General features: G+C 46.4%; 1 protein-coding gene across 2 annotated transcripts in view; it reads right to left on the bottom strand.

Moving 5' to 3' along the window:
- BNIP3 (BCL2 interacting protein 3) overlaps positions 1-20,965 on the bottom strand; it is a 409,172-nt gene that overhangs the window by 123,751 nt on the left and 264,456 nt on the right. Inside the window, exon 6 of one of the 2 annotated variants that reach the window (XM_069611438.1) lies at positions 10,255-12,202. The exons of the other annotated variant lie outside the window; for it this stretch is intronic. Coding sequence (XP_069467539.1) covers positions 12,157-12,202 — 46 coding nt within the window. The 3' untranslated portion in view covers positions 10,255-12,156. Of the gene's footprint in view, positions 1-10,254; positions 12,203-20,965 lie in introns of those variants that run through there. 2 annotated transcript variants of the gene reach the window in all.

Genomic DNA, 20,965 nt, shown 5'->3' with positions numbered 1-20,965 from the left:
CAAATTGCAAGACTGCCAGACCAATCGGAAAGCAAGCAGGAGGGAGAGGAGGACTCTGGGGTCTTTTCACATTGCAAGGCAAAGTGGCGGCCATCTTGCAGTAGCCACGAGGACACCATGCAGATGGTCCCTAATATTCAGTGTCACCTTTGCCCAAGTGCATGCTGCCCCAGAGTGGCGGATGGGCAGCAGTGTGGCTGCAAAAAGGAAACACACATTCAGACTAAGGTGGTTGAAGGTCCGAGCCTGACGGAGACCTACCAAGAATTGTAATGTGAACCCGGCCAGGCAACGGACAGGGAGCAGACAGGGGCCTTTGGAGAGGGGGCCGGCTAAAGCCTGCCCGTCCCTAATAGGCCAAATTGCAAGACTGCCAGACCAATCGGAATGCAAGCAGGAGGGAGAAGAGGACTCTGGGGTCTTTTCACATTGCAAGGCAAAGTGGCGGCCATCTTGCAGTAGCCACGAGGACCACCATGCAGATGGTCCCTAATATTCAGTGTCACCTTTGCCCAAGTGCATGCTGCCCTAGAGTGGTGGATGGGCAGCAGTGTGGCTGCAAAAAGGAAACACACATTCAGACTAAGGTGGTTGAAGGTCCGAGCCTGACGGAGACCTACCAAGAATTGTAATGTGAACCTAAATATTGGGAACTTTGTTGAACTGTAAAACCAGAAGAAACAGAGTCGTGTTTGAATTGTTGAACAAGGAAACATTAATTTGGAAGGCGATGTAAGCCTTAGTCCAAGTTGAGAACTGTATCCTTGCAACCAGAGCCGAAGCGCATCACCCAACCAGAGTGTACCACCTTACCCCATGCAACACAAAGTTGGGGAGAAGTTGCGCTGCTATTTTTTTTTTTTTAACAATTTTCCGTTTTACATGCATATCCCTTTTCACAGTTATTGTATAAGTGTAAGGGCAGGTGTTAGGTTTTTTTAGTATAGGCATCTTTATTTCAACTAAAAGACCGACTAGGACTGTGTTTTCTTTATATTGATGGTAGAGACTACTCCCATCTTAGTATTAGGGCAAGATAGGAGTTTTCCAACCCACAAATATTAAATAAAGGTTTTGAAAAAGTATTTCTTTTGTGTCAGCCTCTGCTTGTGATACCATGCATCGCTTACAATAGGAGGAAGGAGAGGATTTGTGAAGGTTTGCATACAGATAAGGAGAGAGGAAGGAGGAGGTCATCATAGACTGTAAGGGTTTGGAGGAGGGTCAGAGAGGTCCAAAGAAGAGAATTTGCATTTGCCAAGTCAAGAGGGCCAATGGCTGAAAGGGGTGCAGAGAGGATTGTTGACCTAGGCCAATGAAAGGAGAGAGAGAAAAACAGACAGAAAGAGATAGAATATCTCCAGCTAGAAACATTGCATTCCTGAAAACTAACAGACATTGCTTTGGGGCTTACCGATGGGGCTTACTAATGCAGTCGGCAGCCTCAAATTACACCCGAGACAATCCCAATTGAAACAGAGCTGAAACGAGCGTGCAAAAGAGAAACAGCTAGAACTAAAAGGGGCAGAGGATAACAGTGAGCCACAGTTGGGAAACAAGTGGGTATTGCAAACCCACCAAGAACTATTTCTAGGAGAACCAAAGCCCAGAGGATCCTCAAACATCTTCAGCTAAGGAGAAATATAGATAGATAATACAGCCTGGAGCCTGAAAATCTGTAACGCTCACCTGATTCCCACGGAGGCGCTGACCCAAACTGGACTGCTACAGTTGCTTCTATGACTATGATGAGGCGTAGAACTCGGAAGACGCTCTGGGCAGGACCTCCGAATATTGACTGTCTGGCTTGTAAGGTGAGTTTTCTGCAGGTGGAAGAAAAAGGGGTAATTACAAGCTGGTTGGATAAGTTCTCCCACCAATCTTCTGCTTTTCCCACTTCTTGGTTCTCGACTGGTCTCCACGAACTCTCACCTTTGGTTTAGTAAAGCCGAGCTCTCCATCCTGCTTCTGGTGCAGGGGCGCGTGGAATCCAGTTACGTCACTGGATGATTTCAGTGTTAGGCTCAGTGTCCTTTTGTGGCTTGCAATAGTCCTTCAGGTGCCGAGGAGCTGTTGGCGACACCACCACTGCTGTGCAAGAAGAGGCTTGTGAGTATAGAAGATCTGAGGCCGCTTCTGAAGGAGCACCCTTTTATAATGTCCTTTTCTGTCTTTCAGGTGCCGAGATGCTGTGGGCGATGCCGCCGCTGTTGCACGTGCGGTGGCACGTAAGTATAACTGAATTGTGGCCGTTTTCAAATGGGCGTCTCTGATAATGTCTTTTCCTTCCTTTCAGGTGCCGAAATGCTGAGGGCGATGCTGCCGCTGCTGCGCGTGAAGAAGCGCGTAAGTATAACTGAGTTGCGAACCCTTCGGCTCAGACACCACTAACAATGTCTTTTGTCTTCCAGGTGCTGGGATGCTGCCGAAGCGAAGGCCGCGGTGAACTCCGGTGTGATCACGGATGGCTAAGGTAAGCGAGCGCAGCTGCGAGCGTGTTGCCCGATTTCTAACCTTATGTCTTTATTTGCAGGTTGTCGGAGACTGGACTCTTGTGGCTGAATTCTGGTGAGTAGATGTTCCTGTGCCTTTTCTTCATCCACAGGTTGCTGCTCGAGAAGCTGAGGGTGTGTCTGGACCTGGAATGCAGGAGCCGACTCGGTGAGCGTCCTGCTGCTGTTGCAGAATAACGCGAAGCACGTGAATTCTATCGGGCGTGGTTTAAATAGTGGAGAAGTGCTTTGGTGCGTATTCGTCCTCCAGCCTCACCCAGGTAAGAAAAGAGTTCCAGTGTCAGAGGGTTAGCATCAGCCCCACCCAGGTAAGAAAAGAGTTCCTGTAACAGAGGATTGGTCCCTCCCAGCCAGTGGCTGGGACTTCACCCAGCTTGGATTGTTCTAGGTGAGTATGCAGCATGGTCTGCCACAGGTAAGTCCACCCAATCACTACTGCACACTTTAAGAATATGAGCCCCGCGCCCATGGTGCCGGGACTGTGGTTCCTTATGAGCCTGGCGCCACAGGCGCCAGGACATGGTCCAAAGGGCCCCTGTAGGGGTCTGCTGGAACCAGGGGTGTGGATGATGAGCCTGCTTCCGGGGACGCTGGGCCAGTCTTGGCTCCTCGGGAGTAGCGCTCATGACAGCACCCCCCCTCAAGGCCCCTCCCAAACATGTCCTCCCCGGGGGTTTTGGTTTATCGGGAAAGGTTCGGTGGAATTTCCTGACTAGACGAGGAGCATGGACGTAGTCATAGGGTTCCCAGGATCTTTCCTGGGGTCCGTAGCCTTTCCAGTTGATTAGGTAGAATAGTTTTGATTTGATGATCTTGGAGTCCAAAATGTTTTTAACTTCAAATTCGGGCTCTCCATTCACCTGAATGGGTTCTGGAGGTCTGGTCAGTCTGGTTCCAGGTTGCATGGGTTTCAAAAGAGATATGTGAAACACAGGATGTATTCTCATATGGGTTGGCAAATCTAATTTAACGGCCACTGGATTAATTATGGCCGTAATTGAATATGGTCCCAGGTATTTGGGGTTGAAGGTGCGAGGTCCTTTTAGCGATAAATGTTTGGTGGACAACCAGACTTGATCCTCAACCTGGTATTGAGGGGCATCGCTTCGGTGTTGGTCTGCTCCTTTTTTGTACCTTTCTTTAGCTTGTTGTAGATGTGCAGTCGCTTCCTTGAAAGCTTGGGTAATAACAGAGTGCAACTGATCTACGGCGGGTGTTCCAAATCTTGAGGTGGGTCGAGGTTGGAGGTTCGAGGATGAATTCCATACAAGATGTAGAAGGGACTCTTCCCGGTTCCCGAATGAACTGAATTGTTGTATGCATATTCAGCTATCCAAAGGATGTCCTTCCAGTTGCTTTCAGACTGTTGTAGCATGCATCGTAAATATTGTTTGAGAGTCTGGTTTGTTCTCTTGGTTTGCCCGTCGGTCTGGGGGTGATGGCTGGTTGAAAGTCTTACATCGATTTGAGCTGACCGACAACAACTACGCCAAAAGTGAGAAATAAACTGGCTTCCTCTATCAGAGATTAGTACCGACGGGAAGCCGTGTAACCGGACAATGTTTTCAAGGAATTCTCTGGCTAGTACTGAAGCTGAAGGTAAGCCTTTTAGCGGAATGAAGTGGGCCATTTTAGAAAACAAATCCACAATAACGAGAATAGTGTTGTACCTGGAACAAGAGGGTAAGTCTGTGATGAAGTCCATGGAAAGGGTATGCCAGGGACACGGTGGAATGTCTAATGGTTGCAGAAGACCAGCTGGCCTTTTCTTTTGACCCTTGTTTTGAGCGCACACACCACAGGACATCACAAATTCTTTTATGTATTTTCTCCATGAAGGCCACCAGAAGTGTCTTCACTTTTTCTGTGGTTTTGGCGATGCCAGGGTGACCCTCCATTAATGAATCATGATAACAGGAGATTACCTGTTTTTGTAAATCGGCGTGTGGTAGGAATAATCGTCCTTGGAAATAAGGCAAGTCATTGTTTACGGTGAAGTTCTCTCCTCTTTGTAACCAGCTCTGTAAGTCTGATGGGGTCACAAGTTGTTTAGTTTTTGCCTCAATATCCTCGATGGATTGTGAAGAAATCAGACCCAAGATCCTTTGTTCAGGAATTATTGGTACGGGTTCGGGATTGACAACGTTATCTCCCATTCCAATTCGGGAAAGAGCATCCGCTTTGCCGTTCTTGTTGCCCGGGCGGTAAGTGATCACGAAGTCAAATTCAGCAAAGAATAGAGCCCAGCGAAGCTGTCTGGAGGATTGAGCTTTGGCGGTTTTCAGATACTGTAGATTTCCATGATCGGCGATCACCGTAACAGTGTGTTTGGCCCCGAGGAGATAATGCCGCAAGGCCTTAAAGGCGGATTTAATAGCCAAAAGCTCTTTGTCCGTGATGGTGTAATTAATCTCAGGCGCCGAGAACTTTCGAGACCAAAACGCCACAGGATGCAGTTGGTTAGTCTCTGGATCCCTTTGTGATAGAACTGCTCCCATTGCTAAGCTGGAGGCGTCGGTTTCAACGATGTAAGGGAGATCCGGGCGTGGGTGTTTCAGTATTGGCGCCGAGGTGAACTTGGCCTTTAGCTCTTGGAAGGCTTGTTCAGCTTCTGCAGACCATTCAAAGCGCTTATTTTTTCTTAAGAGGGATGTGATGGGTTGTACCACTCGTGAAAACTCTGGAATAAATCTGCGGTAAAAATTGGCAAAGCCTAGCATGCTTTGAACGCCTTTCACGGAAGTAGGAGATGGCCATTTGAGGATTGCGTCAACTTTTCTCGAGTCCATGTGGACTCCTTTGGGTGTCAGAATAAATCCCATAAATTCGACCTCGGTGACATGAAAGGAACATTTCTCGAGCTTGGCAAAGAGTTTATGTTGGCAAAGTTTTTCAAGGACCGCCCTAACATGATTTCGATGATCAGCTTCCGAAGATGAGTACACAAGAATGTCGTCTATGTAGACGACAACACAGACATCAATGAGCTCTCTGAGGACGTCATTCATGAAATATTGGAAGGCGGCCGGCGCATTGCATAGTCCGAAGGGCATCACTTGGTATTCAAATAGCCCATACTTAGTGCGAAATGCCGTCTTCCATTCATCACCTTCCTTGATCCGTACCAAATGATAAGTTCCCCAGAGATCAAGCTTGGTGTAAATACAGGCGTTTTTCACCTGGTCGAGGAGTTCCGGGATCAGAGGTAAGGGGTATCTGTTTTGTACTGTTATCTGATTCAGAGCACGGTAATCAATACAGGTTCTGAGGTCACCTTCTTTTTTTGGTACGAAGAACAGAGCCGAGGATGCAGGAGACTTTGACAGACAGATAAAGCCATTGGCCAGATACTGGTCTAAATACTGTCGCAGATGAAGGTTCTCAGGCTCGGTGAGGGCGTAAATCCTACTGCAAGGGGGAGTTGCACCAGGTAGCAGATCTATCTGACAATCGTATGATCTGTGAGGTGGCAAGGTGTTAGCCTGTTCCTTTTGAAAAACATCTTGGAACTCTCGATACTCTTGAGGTAATTGTGGACCGTCAGTCGTTGCTGACGCTAGGCCAATGCTGGGTCGTGGATAGCAGGTTGGTGCACACTCAGGGAACATTATCGTCTTTGCTCGCCAATCAATCTGAGGGTTGTGTTTCTCCAACCAAGGGATTCCTAGGATTACTTGGAATTGAGGAGCTTTGATCACGTCGAACACAAATGCCTCCCGATGCCCGTCTTGGCCTAGTAACGTCACTTCAGCAGTGGTATGGGTTACCGGTCCGGAGGCGATTTCGGTCCCATCCACCGTGGTAATGACGTCTTTAATAGCCTTTGGACAAAGAGGTAGGTTCATCCTGGAAGCCAATTCGCGTTCCACGTAATTTCCTATTGCTCCACTATCAATGTATGCCTTAATAGCATGCAAACGTTCTGGTTGCTTTGGGTTTACGAGGACCATAGGCATTATGAAGTGCGAGGTCAAAGAACTGGTTTTTAAGCTCGGCAAGCAGACCTCTACACTTGTCGGGCGAGGTCGTTTCCCGGCTCAGGCTTTCAGAGTTCTTGTCAGAAGCTCCTACTGTTTTCTTAGGTGGTTTTACCGGGCAATCTCGAAGAAAATGTCCAGAGTTTCCACAATAGAGGCACAATTGCATTTGTCGTCTTCTGTCACGCTCTTTCTGGGTTAAGGGACCCTTTTACAGCCCCAATCTGCATAGGTTCAACGGTGTCGACCCCTTTGGCGTTGCTTTGTGTTTTCGTGAATTCTCGGGTTTCAAACCTGGATCGGTCCGCCTTTCTGTTTTGGAGCCTAAGATCCAATTGGACCACCAAATCAATATATTCCGAACAGTCCTGAGGAGGATTCACGACCTGGGCAAGGACGTCTTTAAGTTCACCACGCAGACCTCTGTGAAATAGCATGATCCTTTTATCCTCGGGCCATCTAGTTTCCACGATTAACCTATTAAAAGATTTAATGTAGGCTAAGAGGTCCTGGTTGCCCTGTCGCAGGGAGAGGAGTTCGTTGTCCAGGGCCTGCCCTTGGGAATGTCTTGCAAAACGTCTCTCCATACTCGCCTGGAAGGCTGAGAAGTTCCGAAGAATTGGGTCATCCTGTGTAACCAGAGGGATCGACCAATCAGCGGCGCTGCTGCTAAGATACGAAAGTACAAAGGCTACCTTGGTCTGGTCAGTTGGAAAGGCTGCGGGTCTACAAAGAAAGTGCAGTCGGCATTGATTTATAAACACTGCAAATCTTTTAGGGTCACCAGAAAAGCGTTCAGGTGGTGCCAATGGCACATTTCTAGGTAGGTTGATTTGAACGGGATTGGTTGAAGTAACTGGGGTATAATTCCCCCCTGAGTTAGGTAGAGGAGTTTGCCCCGCTTGACTCTGTAATAACTGTCTGGCGAGATCGTCAGTTCGTTCTTTTGACATTATCAATTCCCTCTTAAGGGCGTTCGTTTCCTGGCGAGCAGCATGGACTTCAGCTCTTAATTCCCCCAACAACTGGGCCAATTGGTCTGTGTCGGAAGTTTCCATAGCGCCTGGGTAGGAGATTATGGGTAGGCTTCACGTTCTGTAACGCTCACCTGATTCCCACGGAGGCGCTGACCCAAACTGGACTGCTACAGTTGCTTCTATGACTATGATGAGGCGTAGAACTCGGAAGACGCTCTGGGCAGGACCTCCGAATATTGACTGTCTGGCTTGTAAGGTGAGTTTTCTGCAGGTGGAAGAAAAAGGGGTAATTACAAGCTGGTTGGATAAGTTCTCCCACCAATCTTCTGCTTTTCCCACTTCTTGGTTCTCGACTGGTCTCCACGAACTCTCACCTTTGGTTTAGTAAAGCCAAGCTCTCCATCCTGCTTCTGGTGCAGGGGCGCGTGGAATCCAGTTACGTCACTACATAACTGAATTGTGGCCGCTTCCAAATGGGCGCCTCTGATAATGTCTTTTCCTTCCTTTCAGGTCCCGAAATGAGGGCGATGCTGCCGCTGCTGCGCGTGAAGAAGCGCGTAAGTATAACTGAGTTGCGAACCCTTCGGCTCGGACACCACTAACAATGTATTTTGTCTTCCATGTGCTGGGATGCTGCCGAAGCTGCGAGCGTGTTGCCCGTTTTCTAACCTTATGTCTTTATTTGCAGGTTGTCGGAGACTGGACTCTTGTGGCTGAATTCTGGTGAGTAGATGTTCCTGTGCCTTTTCTTCATCCACAGGTTGCTGCTCGAGAAGCTGAGGGTGTGTCTGGACCTGGAATGCAGGAGCCGACTTGATGAGCGTCCTGCTGCTGTTGCAGAATAACGCGAAGCTCGTGAATTCTATCGGGTGTGGTTTAAATAGTGAAGTGCTTTGGTGCGTATTCTTCCTCCAGCCTCACCCAGGTAAGAAAAGAGTTCCAGTGTCAGAGGATTAGCATCAGCCCCACCCAGGTAAGAAAAGAGTTCCTGTAACAGAGGATTGGTCCCTCCCACCCAGTGGCTGGGACTTCACCCAGCTTGGATTGTTCTAGGTGAGTATGCAGCATGGTCTGCCACAGGTAAGTCCACCTAATCACTACTGCACACTTTAAGAATATGAGCCCGGCACCCATGGTGCCGGGACTGTGGTTCCTTATGAGCCTGGCGCCAGAGGCGCCAGGACATGGTCCAAAGGGCCCCTGTAGGGGTCTGCTGGAACCGGGGGTGTGGATGATGAGCCTGCTTCCGGGGACGCTGGGCCAGTCTTGGCTCCTCGGGAGTAGCGCTCATGACAAAATCCACCTGAGACAGGTGGGAAAGAAATTAACTAAAACATGGAAACCAAACAACCAAAGCCCAAGAAGGTTTCAACATTCGTATGGAAGGGTCCCAGACCTTGGGACCCCAAGGGAACCATACATTATTTCATACATTACTCTCTGGGTCGCCTGACCATGAACGCAAATTGTTGTAGACTAGGGACCTTGGACTGAGGACAATAGTCTTATTTATTTTAAACTAGGCCAGGAACATCCCTTTCACATGTCAGTGTTTCTCTTGGATTTTCAGCAAGGTTATTCAAATGTATACTGTATTGTAGGCCTTTCTCTCACCCTAGTGCTTTGTATAATAATCCTTGAGTACACCTCAACCAACCGTTTCCAGGCTTACATTTCCTGTTGCGTCAGAAGGTATTGTTGTGGTCACTCTTGGTGGTTTGGCCAGGAAGCGAAAGAGTACCCAGAGTTGGAAGTAACCACCTTTGGCATGTCAGGAGACATGGGGCCGGAGTTGGTAATCTAACTTGGACATATGTGATATGTCAATGGCAAAAGAGGTGGAAACAAAGAAGGATCAGAGGTGTTTGATCTCAGTTTCAATGGGAATTTTATTTTCTTGTCAAGTATCTACTGGTCAATTGCCTCAATGCAAGAGTGGGCACTGCTGGCATTAAAGATAGATCTAGGAGCAATGTATCATTGGTGCAATTGTAGAATTGTTGAATGCAAGAAAGAAAAGCGCTTGTTTACTTAGAATACATATATATCTTTTAAACAATATAGTGGAAAAAGAGCAGATTGGTTTAAACCCCATGAAGTGAGAGCTGGGAGACTATCCGATTTCCAGTGTTCACCTTACCGGAAATGTTAAGTGTTACACTGAACCTTCCTGAAAAGGTTTACAAAATATAGTCAACCTGAGTTTTAACCCCAAAAGTGACATATATGTTTAAAAGATTTAGAAATATCCAGTTCCCCTTAATTTAAGGGAAAGAAAGAGGACGGCACGTTATTTTAACTACTACTATTTCATTTTGGTGTGCTTTTGTCTGGACAGAATATGGGATTGTGCAGGCTGTGCTGCAGACTTGTTATTAAGAAGCAACAGAAAATGATGCTGCACTTACAAAAATATAAATACAGACTACTTTGGTGAGGAATGGTTATTAGAAATTCACAGCCAGTGAAAAGGAACAGGCACCATTAATAATATGGACCATTTATAAAGTGACAAAAGGGAAGCTAGCATATCTTCCAATTTAAAATAAACCAGAAAAAGAGAAAATAACCCGATTTTTGATTTTTCTTGTGCCTCTTTAAAACTCATGAAAGCTTTTGACATATTTGTGTATGAAAATACTTATAGAGAAACTATGACGTGTATACATCTAAGGACAATATAGAAGGTGGAGACAGTTGTATAACACAATGGACCAGATTAGGTTTGGAAAACACATACCATATTCGCATTTTGTGCCTTAAAAAATATACACAATTTGATAAATATACTCAACAAAGAAACGATTTTATTTAAAAAGATGCATATGTTCATCATTGTTAAATGTACATCCTTTCAAACTTACATAAAATGAAATGTTTTTGTTAGCTTTATAAACATTAAACTCATACCCTTCCTAGGGACTGTTGAGCCACATACACGTAGAGCTTGATTTCTTTAAATCGTTTAAAAAATAATTCACTTAGATTACAGTGCACTCCAGATGGGTTCTCTAATTTACCAAAGATTAACCATCCATTTTGTTTTCGTAAATTCAAAATAAATCAAACTAGCAAAGTCAATGGCTGAGCACACACACAAGCACAGCAACAACTTGATTTAACAGTTAATGGACGCAATCATTACAATGATGCTGCCTCAATGCATACATTTTAGGGTTAATGAAAATGGGCAAAATTGATATGCAAAAAGGGAAGTTGTACAATTTACATACATTATTGAACAACATGTGTTAGATCAACAAAGCTTTATGTGGTGTCGAAAGTTAATCATCACAGCATCAGCCTACAATATTTTACCAACAAAATAAATAAGATGTTTTAAAATATGATAAAGACCAAATGAGATGTGATAACGTGAGGCAGCCTATCCAAAAAAGGCTCTGAAGTGCATAATTTAAACAACGCATTGGAAGTTCTAATAGTCATGTTTTTGTAGAAATTGAACATATTTGATGAGTGAGGTGATGATTTTACCACCCACTCTGCTATTAACGTGGCTTGCTATCCAAATTCAACATGTACACTAGTATTCATTATGATTTCTAGGGAGCAAAATATGTATCTCCTTGATTTGACTAACCTATATTTTTTTCAATTTTCATTTTTTGAAAGTTTGCCTTTTTTTTCAAAAAAGGTGATTCATTTGTTGAACAGTTAATATTACAAACATGAACAGGTGTTATCTGCCACCCAGAATTGAGTTATTTGTGATGCAGGTGGACACATTACCTCTGTTGAAATGTACATCACATCTGGTAACACTGAGCCTTGAATACTTAAAACCAGCAATTATCTGCACAGAAACTATACTTCCTGTTTCTGTACATGATAACATGCTTTTGACAATCAAACAAATATGAGTATTTACACAATGTACAATATTTATTTTTGGCTTCTATGATTATTTTCCCTAGCTAGTAATAAACTAAGGATCCCATTCACAAAGCTACTTTGAGATTACAAATATCTTTGAACCCCGTAAAACTTGCTAATTATGCATCATACACAAAAAGGGGCCAATGCGCAACTTCGCTTGCAAATAAAAGAAAATTAACACAAACTTCCAGGACAGGGGTGAAAATTGTAGCATCAAAACGAGAGACTGAGAACAGACAATGCAAATTAAAGACAAACCTACAGGCCACACAAAGCCTGATGATGCAACAAAAAGAATGCCATATACCTACCTGGGATAGTCAGATTTGGCAGTAGCAAACATATGCAGGCACTATTTTAGCTTTTTATGACTGCATTATACAAGTATTTTACACCACATTCACCATTGCGTGTGTAATTGCAGCATTTTCACATTTTGCTTTTCCTACAAGCAAGTTCTCGGTTAGTGGATGGTATCCGAAATGGAAATCCAAGACTTTTTTTGTGTGGATCAAATCAATTTCAGGCGTAATGTGCGCCAACAGCAAATGGCGCATGGTTGGAATGGCATTCTTTGTTCATCACCATATATGCTCAAATTGCAAGCAGGCAACGGTGCAAACTGCACCAATCGCCATGTGCCGCTGCTTTCGATTTCTTTGTGACTTGGCCAAGCCATGCACATACAAAATAAACACATCATGGCCATCACATGCACGGGATGTTCGTCAGTTTGCTATTTCACGTCACATTAGCAATTTGGGCTGCTTTCAAGGTTGTGTTCAAATCACATTAAAAGTTGGCAGTTGAGGTTGTTAGGCGTCTTCCAATGAAAATCCTAAATGTAGAAACAAATATGAAATGTTATTTTTGATATACCTTTTTTAGGATTATGATGATTTAAGTGCTATTGCAGACACCACACCAAGATGAAAAACGAGCAGTTTTCACAGATACACATCTAAAATGCAGTCAAGTTTCCACCGCACACCTGTTATTTTCTTACTTCAAGAAACATAATCGATGTGTGGTGTGATAAAAGTCCCATTTTTTGTTAGTGCGTAGGTATGGGGAAACCATGGGGGCATGCTGCCACCAACCACTACGTGATGTAACCTGTGTTGTTCACCACGTCGCTCTGACCGTTCTCCCGCGTCTCCTCACCCACCATCTGCAGCAGAAATCTCTGCCTGTCAAAAATCCTAATGTTTATCAGTGCCTCTAGGAGTTGCAGCACCCCTTGCCAGAATGGATGTCTGAAGCACAGCAGACTCACAACCAACACCATTTGCCAATTTATGTTTACCTTCCTTCCTGTGCACAAGAAACCCAACGTGTGGCAGTGGTACCCGCAAAGGAATCAAAAGCTATGGGCTCGACCCGTATGCAACCCACACACTTGAAAAATTGATTCCTGTCTGGAGAACTGCAAGGTACTTCCCCCTCAGATGGACAGCAGATCTTCGGGTCGTCCACTTGCAAAGCAGCGGAGGCACTTAGGATGCTGGCTGCCAGCCAAGGAAGAAACAATCAACCGAAGTAGTTGTCGCACTGATAGGAGAGACAGGATGCACACAATAATCTTGACACTTATGTTCTGCAGAGTTGCGATGGCAAGCATGAACAATGCACAACAGCTGTGGACAAGAATTGAAATTTGGGCAATCAATACCTGAACTCTGCGGCGGTCTGTGTCAACCACAGCTGAAAACAGTCTGTAATTCCGAGACTCCACACTACTATAAAAGCCAAGTGTGAGGGCTCGAAGAAGACAATTGGTGTTTATGTGAGATAAGGAGGGATAGTGAGGAAAGAGTGCAGAGCGGACAGGAAACTGGTGAAGCCAGAGTGGGAGGAAGGAGATATAGAAGTTAGAAAGGAATCGAGAGGGGAGTAGAGGCTAAGGAAAGGAGTAGAGTGGAATAAAGCGTGAAAGACAGAAAAGAGCAGCACAAACTGGAGAGGGAAATAGAGAGCAGAGGACATGGACAGTGGAGAGACATTAAGGAGAAGGAGATAAGTGCATGAGAACCACAAGAAGCAAGTAGAGAAGAAGGAAAAAGGACAGGAGAATGAGGGAAGAGGGCCACCCAAGGGGAACGATTGAGACAACCAAGTTACCAGAGGCCTCATGAAGTAACAAGGGGGGGTGAACGGAGTGTGAAAAGAGCTAAAAGGGCCCCACTTGTTGCAGGGCGTCGAGGAGGAAGAGCAGGAGAAAGCAAACTCAGCAGGAGGTACAATGCACCAGGAGGGTGGGAGCAGAAAGAGGCACTTGACCAACCAGTGCTCACTACGATTGTGACAATTGGACTACAGGATCCGCCCAACCAGTGAGATCTGGCAAATCCTGATCCAGGTGTGGTGCTGTTAGGGATCGTTTTTCTGAAGTCAAACTAAGGGCTTCATAAAACCATATCTCAGGCAGTACAAAGCTCCACTCCGAGTATAAGGTTGTGCCATCTGAGAACATTTAGCAGCTTAGATAGAGCAGCCAGGCTTATATTAGGAGGGAGAAAGGGCTGTAGCTTGGTACAAAGAAATTGTAGCATACATATGGTCCAAAGAAAGAATGAAACACTATGTATTGTAAAAGTAAATGGTGTATTTAAATACAAGTAGGACCATGAAAATCTTGGGATAAGTAACTAAGGTCCATTAGCCTGTCATGAAAGGCTGTAGCTGATCGCAGGACATCTTCCTCCTCAGCAGTTGTGTCAAGAACTGATGGTGCCTGTGAGTCCAGAGCTAACGGCTGGACCGGATTCTGGCTCAGAGGGCCTGCAGGCATTTCAGGTGCCAGCAGGAGCGGTGGAGAAGGCAGAGGATCGACTGGGGGAGGCAGAAGAGGCTGAGGCTTGACTGGGGGTGGCAGAGGAGGCGGATTACGCAGTCCAGGAGGAGTAGGCATTATTTCCCTAAAGATGCCCTTGAAGTACTCCCTCATTGGCTCGGAATGCATAAGCGTTTGGAACCTCTGAAAGAAAGCCTCCTCAGACCGAGACCTTTGCTGAGGACTAGGCCTCTGAGGCAGAGTAGGTCTCGACCAAGACTCAGTAGAAATTAGTTGCCAAGTTGGCCTAGACATCCACGGATCTGTGTAATAAAGTCGGGATGAAGTGCTGGGTAAAGACAAAGGAGGTGGTGAAGACATTTGCATGGGCGCTGACCACTCCACCCTCGGGACGAAGGTATCACACTCCAAATGCACTCTCTGAAAAGACCCTGAGGCGTCCCGCCCCCATGACGCACTAGGAGTAGAGTTGGGCTGCCCATTTGGCACCAAAGATGCTGTTTCATTTTGGACCATGACACACTAGGAGGTTCTGAACCCTGTCGTTTTTAGCTCTTGTACAAGGAGCCTCAGTGCCACTAATAGTAGATTTAGCCCTCATAGAGGGATTCTTGGAGATTGTCCAAGTGTTTTTAGCTCTGTGTGGAGCCTCAGTGATGCTGGAAATAGCTTTAGCCCCCGTACAGAGAATCTCAGCCCTGACGATAGTACTTTTAGCCCTCGTGGAGGGAACCTCTGGGGAGACCCCAGTAACTTTAGCCCCCAACGAGGGAACCTCGGTAGCGCCGGTACATGATTTAGCCCCTGACTTGGAAACCTCAGAGCAAGTTCTGGTATGCAAGTTAACCACGAGGGCCTCGGGATGCGTCACAGTAGTTCTGGGGTGTGAACGGCCCCTCCCGTGACCCAGAACCTCCAAGGAAGATCCCCCAGCCCTGGGTGTCCTAAAAAGGATGTCACTTACTGGCCGATGTTTCTTTATTGTGACAAATTCCTGCACGTGCTTTAGCGCTACCTGGTGAAAGCCTTCTTTCCAGTGCAGCAGATGGTCGAGTAAAGGCCTGAGGCGAAGTGTGATAAAGGCGAAGCACGCGTCCTACCTGTGATCTGGGCGTAGACACTGTAAACAGAGCGCGTGTGGATCCGCTGCTGAATAGCTACACTTGCACAACGTGCAGGAAGCAAATCCTTTTAGTCCCAGCATAAGCAGGCGAAAAAGCCAACAAAGCTGGAGGCGGGGGGAAAGAAATCCTAACAGAAGACAAAAAAAGGCGGGGAAAAGAAGAACCCGCTGGTGCTGAAACGTCTGGCCCAACCACGCAGAGAATAGGACTGAAGGGCGAAGCCCGGAGGCAGTGCTTGGGAAGGCGGTTCCTGTTGCCTAGCATGTGCTGGGGGCCACGACACAAAAAATGGACAGAAACATTTTGGAGATGAAAACTTGATGGTACCTTGGGCATAAATGAGGGATGAGTGTGCAGCACCACCCTGGATGCATAGGATCCTTAAATACGGTGGCTTGCAGGAGAGAGCTTGTAACTCTCCGACACGTCGGGCAGAAGCAATGACCACTAGAAAGCCAGTCTTCCATGATAGTAACTTCGGAGAAGCCCGGTGCAGCGGCTCAAAGGGCGGGCCCATCAATTTGGAGAGAACCACATTCAGTTCCCAAGCTGGAGCAAACGCCTTTAACGGAGGAGAAGCTCAAAATAGGCATTTGAGGAATTCTTTAACTAGTCAATGAGACCAAAGAGAAGGCTTGCCTGTCGTGCAAGTGTAACGTGAGATAGCAACCAAGCAGGCTTTAATTGATGCGTGAGCTAAACCTGCCTTTGCTAAGGATAGCAGATATGACAGAACCTGAGAACGCTTGATTTGAAGAGGGTCAAGCTCTCGGATATGAGACTATATAGTAAAACGCTTCCACTTGTGTCTGTTGCATGATAGAGTAGATGGAGCCCTATCCTTCGTCCAGGATGGCGCAGCATTCCAGATGCAGTGCGAAATGTCCAAATTCTAGTGGTGCAGGAGCAAGGCTGTCAATTTGATTTACGCTAGGTTGTGGAGCAGCACAGATCCTCCTTCTCTGGAGAGCAGGTCCGGAAGAGGAGGCAGGTTGATGCAAGGTGCTACTGACAGATGAACAAGGTGGGAGTACCAAATTTGTCTTAGCCAAACCAGAGCAATGAGGATCATCCTGCACTGGCTCTGTTTGACTGCCTTTATTACTCTTAGTAGGTGCAGGATCGGATGGAATGCGTAGACCAACAGACCCTCCCAAAGAATTGCAAAGGCATGCCCCAGACTTCTCTCTCGAGGATACCTGCTGGCAAACTGAGCGCACTTGGAGTTAGCCGCTGTGGCCAAAAGGCCCATCTGCGGCCGGCCCCATGTCGAGAAAAGTCAAAGAATCTGGTCTTGACGGGGTTCCCATTTGTGGCAGGTTCGCAGTTCCCTGCTGAGAGAAGCCATGATGGTGTTGTGGACCCCAGCCAGATGAAATGGAATGAGGAACAGATTGTGCGAGATCACCCAGTTCCACAGCATTTGTGATTCCTACGAGACAATGGGAGAGTGGATGCCTCCCTGCTTCCTGATGTAGAACATGATAGTCTTGTTGTCCGTAAAGATGTGAACCACCTTGCCCTGTAGCTGGGGTCTGAGCGACTGCTTGGAGCTCCAACAGACTGATGTAAAGCAACTTGCTCTCTGGCGTGGACGTTTCTCATGTGTGCCCCCCAACCTTCAAGGCAGGCATCGGTGGTCACCATGGTTTGATGCATCAGTGGGTGAAATAGAGCGCCCTGTGTGAGGTGTTGTCAATGACTCCACCTGGTGTCTAGGATCTTCTGAAGAGGTCTCATATGCAACCTGCAGTGAGGTACCCGAAGAATGCAGGAAGACATCATCCCCACTAGACACTTGATGGAGCGAACCGTTGTTAGCTTGAGAGAGGACAGCTGCTGGACCTTGTGGAGTATGGCATGGACTTTCTCCTCCGAGGGCGTCGCCAGACATCGCCGTCTGTCCAGCCGTGAGCCCAGGAACAGAGCGCTCTGAGACAGAGATATGCATGACTTTGGAAAGTTGATGGAGAATCCCAGAGAAGTCAGGCATCAGATGGTATCTTTGTTGTGCCGCAAGGCTAGCATCTGCGAGGGGGTGCATATTAGCTAGTCAACCAGGTAGGGGTAGGCGCAAATGCCTGCACGGCAGAGATGGGCAGCCAACACAGCTAGGCATTGTGTGAAGACTCTTGGAGCCAATTTTAGGTCAAAGGGTAGAACTTTGAACTGGTAATGCTTGCCTTGCACCAGGAAATGAAGGAAGCATCTGTGCTTGTGGTGAATGGGAATGTGGTAGTAGGCATCCTCCAAGTCCAGAGAGGAGAGAAAGTCTCCCTGTTCCGAGACCATGTTGTAGCTTGACCATACAAAACCTTTGCGATTTGAGGAATTTGTTGAGCTGTCTGAGGTCGAGAATGGACCTCCACCCACCGGACTTCTTTGTCACCATGAAGAATCTGAAGTACACTGAGGATCCCCGGAGGTGCGTTGGTATGGCTCCTATAGCCCCATTGTTTTTAGCAGGGACTGAACTTCTTGTAAGAGGAGGGACAGATGTTGTTCCTTTTACTTTACTGATGGAACGGAAAGGGCAGTTGCTTAGAAATTCGAGGGTGTAACCCTATTGGACAATGTTGAGCACCCATTTGTCGGTGGAGATTTTTCCCCATTGTTCGACAAACTGCGACAATCGGCCTCCCACGGGGGTGCTGAAGTGGGTTCCCAGAACCTGATGATGGTCAGGCTTGCTTGGGTGTGTGAGCATGGGAGGAGGCTCTGCGCCATCTCTGTTTACCCTTTTATGCCTGCAATCTCCCTCGGTATGCCTCCTGCGAGGTGGTGCAAGACAGTTGATAGGATGGCGGATAATCCCTGGTGGTTCTTTAAAATATTCCCTTCCCATACCAAAAGGGATGCCTCCACTGTTGCAGGGTGCCAAGGGAGTGGGCAGTGTCCATGTCCGTCTTGATCGCTTGAAGGGTCACCTCGAACGTTTTACCAAAGAGGTTGACGCCGTCAAACGGCATGTCGATGACTTCAGATTTATTCATTTTATTTATTTATTGTGCATTTGGAAGGAACTTATACAGCAATTAAATTGTATTTCAAATCACCCACAGGGCATCAGGGAGGGAGCATGGGAAAGAAAGGCAAATAAAATAATAAAATAAAGAGAGAGACCGGCCTACTTGGCCTTGTGAGCACTCAGAACGTGCAAGTGCAGGGAGAGAGAAGGCATGGGGGGGGAGGGGTTAAGTGCTGGGAGTGCCACAGAGGGAAGAGCTATGAAGCAGCTATTAAGTGCCTGGCAGAGATCACTTGGTGAGAGTGGTTAACCAACAAGAAAGAAATAACTGCTGGCCTGTGAGATAGCACAGGGCAGTGGGAGTCTGGAGTCAAATACTGGGGGTGGCCGGAGGCTGAAGGCTATAGGGGAAGGGGGTGGGTCAGGACCCAGAAGGACACATAAGGGCCCTGGTCGCCAATATCAGCAACTGAGTGATTTTAGTAACCGAGGGAGAGAGGGAAGGAGGATGTGAAAAGGAAAGTCTTGAGGAGCTTCTGGAATTTTAGGAGATCTGGCTCAAGACATAGAGGATGGAGCCAGCCACTGGAAAGATATCGGCCATCAGCTCGCTGTTTAGAGAAGGGCCTGAAACGCAGAGAGTTGGCGCAGGAAGTGCCTAAAGACCTTCTCCTGTCACTTACTGCTCCTGACAACAGACACAGTCACCTTCCATCTCATCTACAGAACACCCATGCTCACCAGCCCCTTAATTAGAGACTTCACAAACTTGATTACCACCATGTCCCTCACGAAAACCAACAGAGTCTTCCCCGGCAACCCAGTAACCAAGTCCAAGTCCATGAAGGAAAATGTCCAATGTGTGCTCGATACTTTGAAACTCACAGAGCACATGGAAGCCTCAACACACAAAGGAAAGTTAATATCCGGGGTGTTGATGATGACATCACCACCCTGCACACTCTGTCACAGCTCTCTCACAGGAGTTGATTGGTCCCACCAACTCAAGGGGAGAAGTCGTCCGTGCAGGGGCTTCTCTGTCGATGCAAATTTGGCATTTCGGCACTGCAGCAAGGCTTCACTGGGCAAATCAACGGTCCAAGAGTTGCAGCAGGCGTCCTCTTCAAGTATTTCTTCAATTCCTTCGTCCAGTGGTCGACTCTGCCTTCCAAGCCAAAAGACTTGCCTTTTATTTAGTTCTCTCCCATTCATTCCAGCCTAGCTGTCAGTCACTCAGCAGGGTGGCTGTCCTTGTCGGACTGTTAGCCGGCCAATCACTACAGAGTGCATTTGGGTGTCCTAGGAGACTAAGCACAGGGAGATTTGGGCACCTCCCTCACTTCCTGCCTACCCCAGACACCCTGGAGCCAGAGGCGGGCTTCACTCGTCAATCCCGGCAAAGGCAAAATGAACAAAGAGACCAAACCTGGTTTGGCACACAGTAAATCTCAAGAAGGACTTTTCCACAAAGAAATGGTGAAAAAAGAAGACCAGGGCCATTTTAACAAAAATTGTGCCTTTGGGTGCTTTACTATAGCTGCGAACGCAGCCCACGGTAAATGCACACCATGGTAGTTAAAACGAAACCGCTGCCACAAGCCATTCAGTGAGGAAAGGGCAACATAACAATGTTACATGAGAAGCTAGACAAAGGGGATTCTAGGTAACCCCCCGAGCACTCTATTGTGAGATAGGGTGTACTGGGTCTAGCAAGTTACAATGGTAAGTAAAGTCAATTTCACTTTACTGCTCTTGGAAACATTAGTTTATCTAAGAGAAGGTATTTAAACCTTGGGGAAATCTGTAAAACTTCCCTGTGTCACTGCACTGAAGGTGCTGTGTGACACAATGTAAAAGATGATGCCTATGGAGTTTGTCAGACACCCCAACCAAAAGAAACACAGTGTTCAAAATCACAATAAAAATACATGAGAGAGTGGGAAAAAGGGTCACAGTCTCTCCAGGTTAAAAAAAAAAATCAAGTACTCAAAATCCAGAAAAGTTACTGGGGGTCTCTAAGGAGGAGGGAGTTAGCACATTTCTGAGGATTCCCCCTAACAGCAGCAATTTGGTATAAGCTCAAAGACGGCTGTTGGTGAGCCATGTCTCTGTGATGGAAAAAACATCTAAACTGTGACAAGGTTTTGTATTTCTGAGGGGTGTTTTTAAAAATACAATGATTTGGTGACAGGAACTTTATACATCACAGTCTAATAATTAACTGCTCACCCAAAATATGAACACATCTAAAGCTATGCTGATCTAACATTTGAATACCTACTACCACACTTAAAACTCAAACATGTATTTATAGCACAAGATCGCACAAATCTCAATCTCAAAGTGTGTACATTATAGGTGCATACATTATAGCAGGACTATATATACAATGCCAAAGAACATATCTTAATTAATTCCTATAACAATGGCACACATACCGGATTAGATATTGAAAATGATATCACCTCTATAACTCAAACACCTCTTTATTGTATGTTTCAATAGCCTACAATACCATTTCACATGATCAGTTTTCTATATATTCCTATGCTTTAATGCTGTATTCTAGAAACACATGCACAATCTTCCATTACAAATGTGCAACATCAGAACAATTTCAGGATTTAATAAAAAGCAGATTCTAAAATTTTGGAAAAGTGACCCTTCTCCCAATACTGAGGATTGGTTGCAAAGTTGGTCCCTTCTGTCCAGGAG

The sequence above is a fragment of the Ambystoma mexicanum genome, chromosome 8 (genome assembly GCF_040938575.1).
Source record: "Ambystoma mexicanum isolate Mex_15411 chromosome 8, UKY_AmexF1_1, whole genome shotgun sequence".
In the NCBI taxonomy this organism is placed as follows: domain Eukaryota; kingdom Metazoa; phylum Chordata; class Amphibia; order Caudata; family Ambystomatidae; genus Ambystoma; species Ambystoma mexicanum.
Note: the sequence above shows the minus strand (reverse complement) of the source record. Positions and strands in the feature narration are given on the sequence as shown.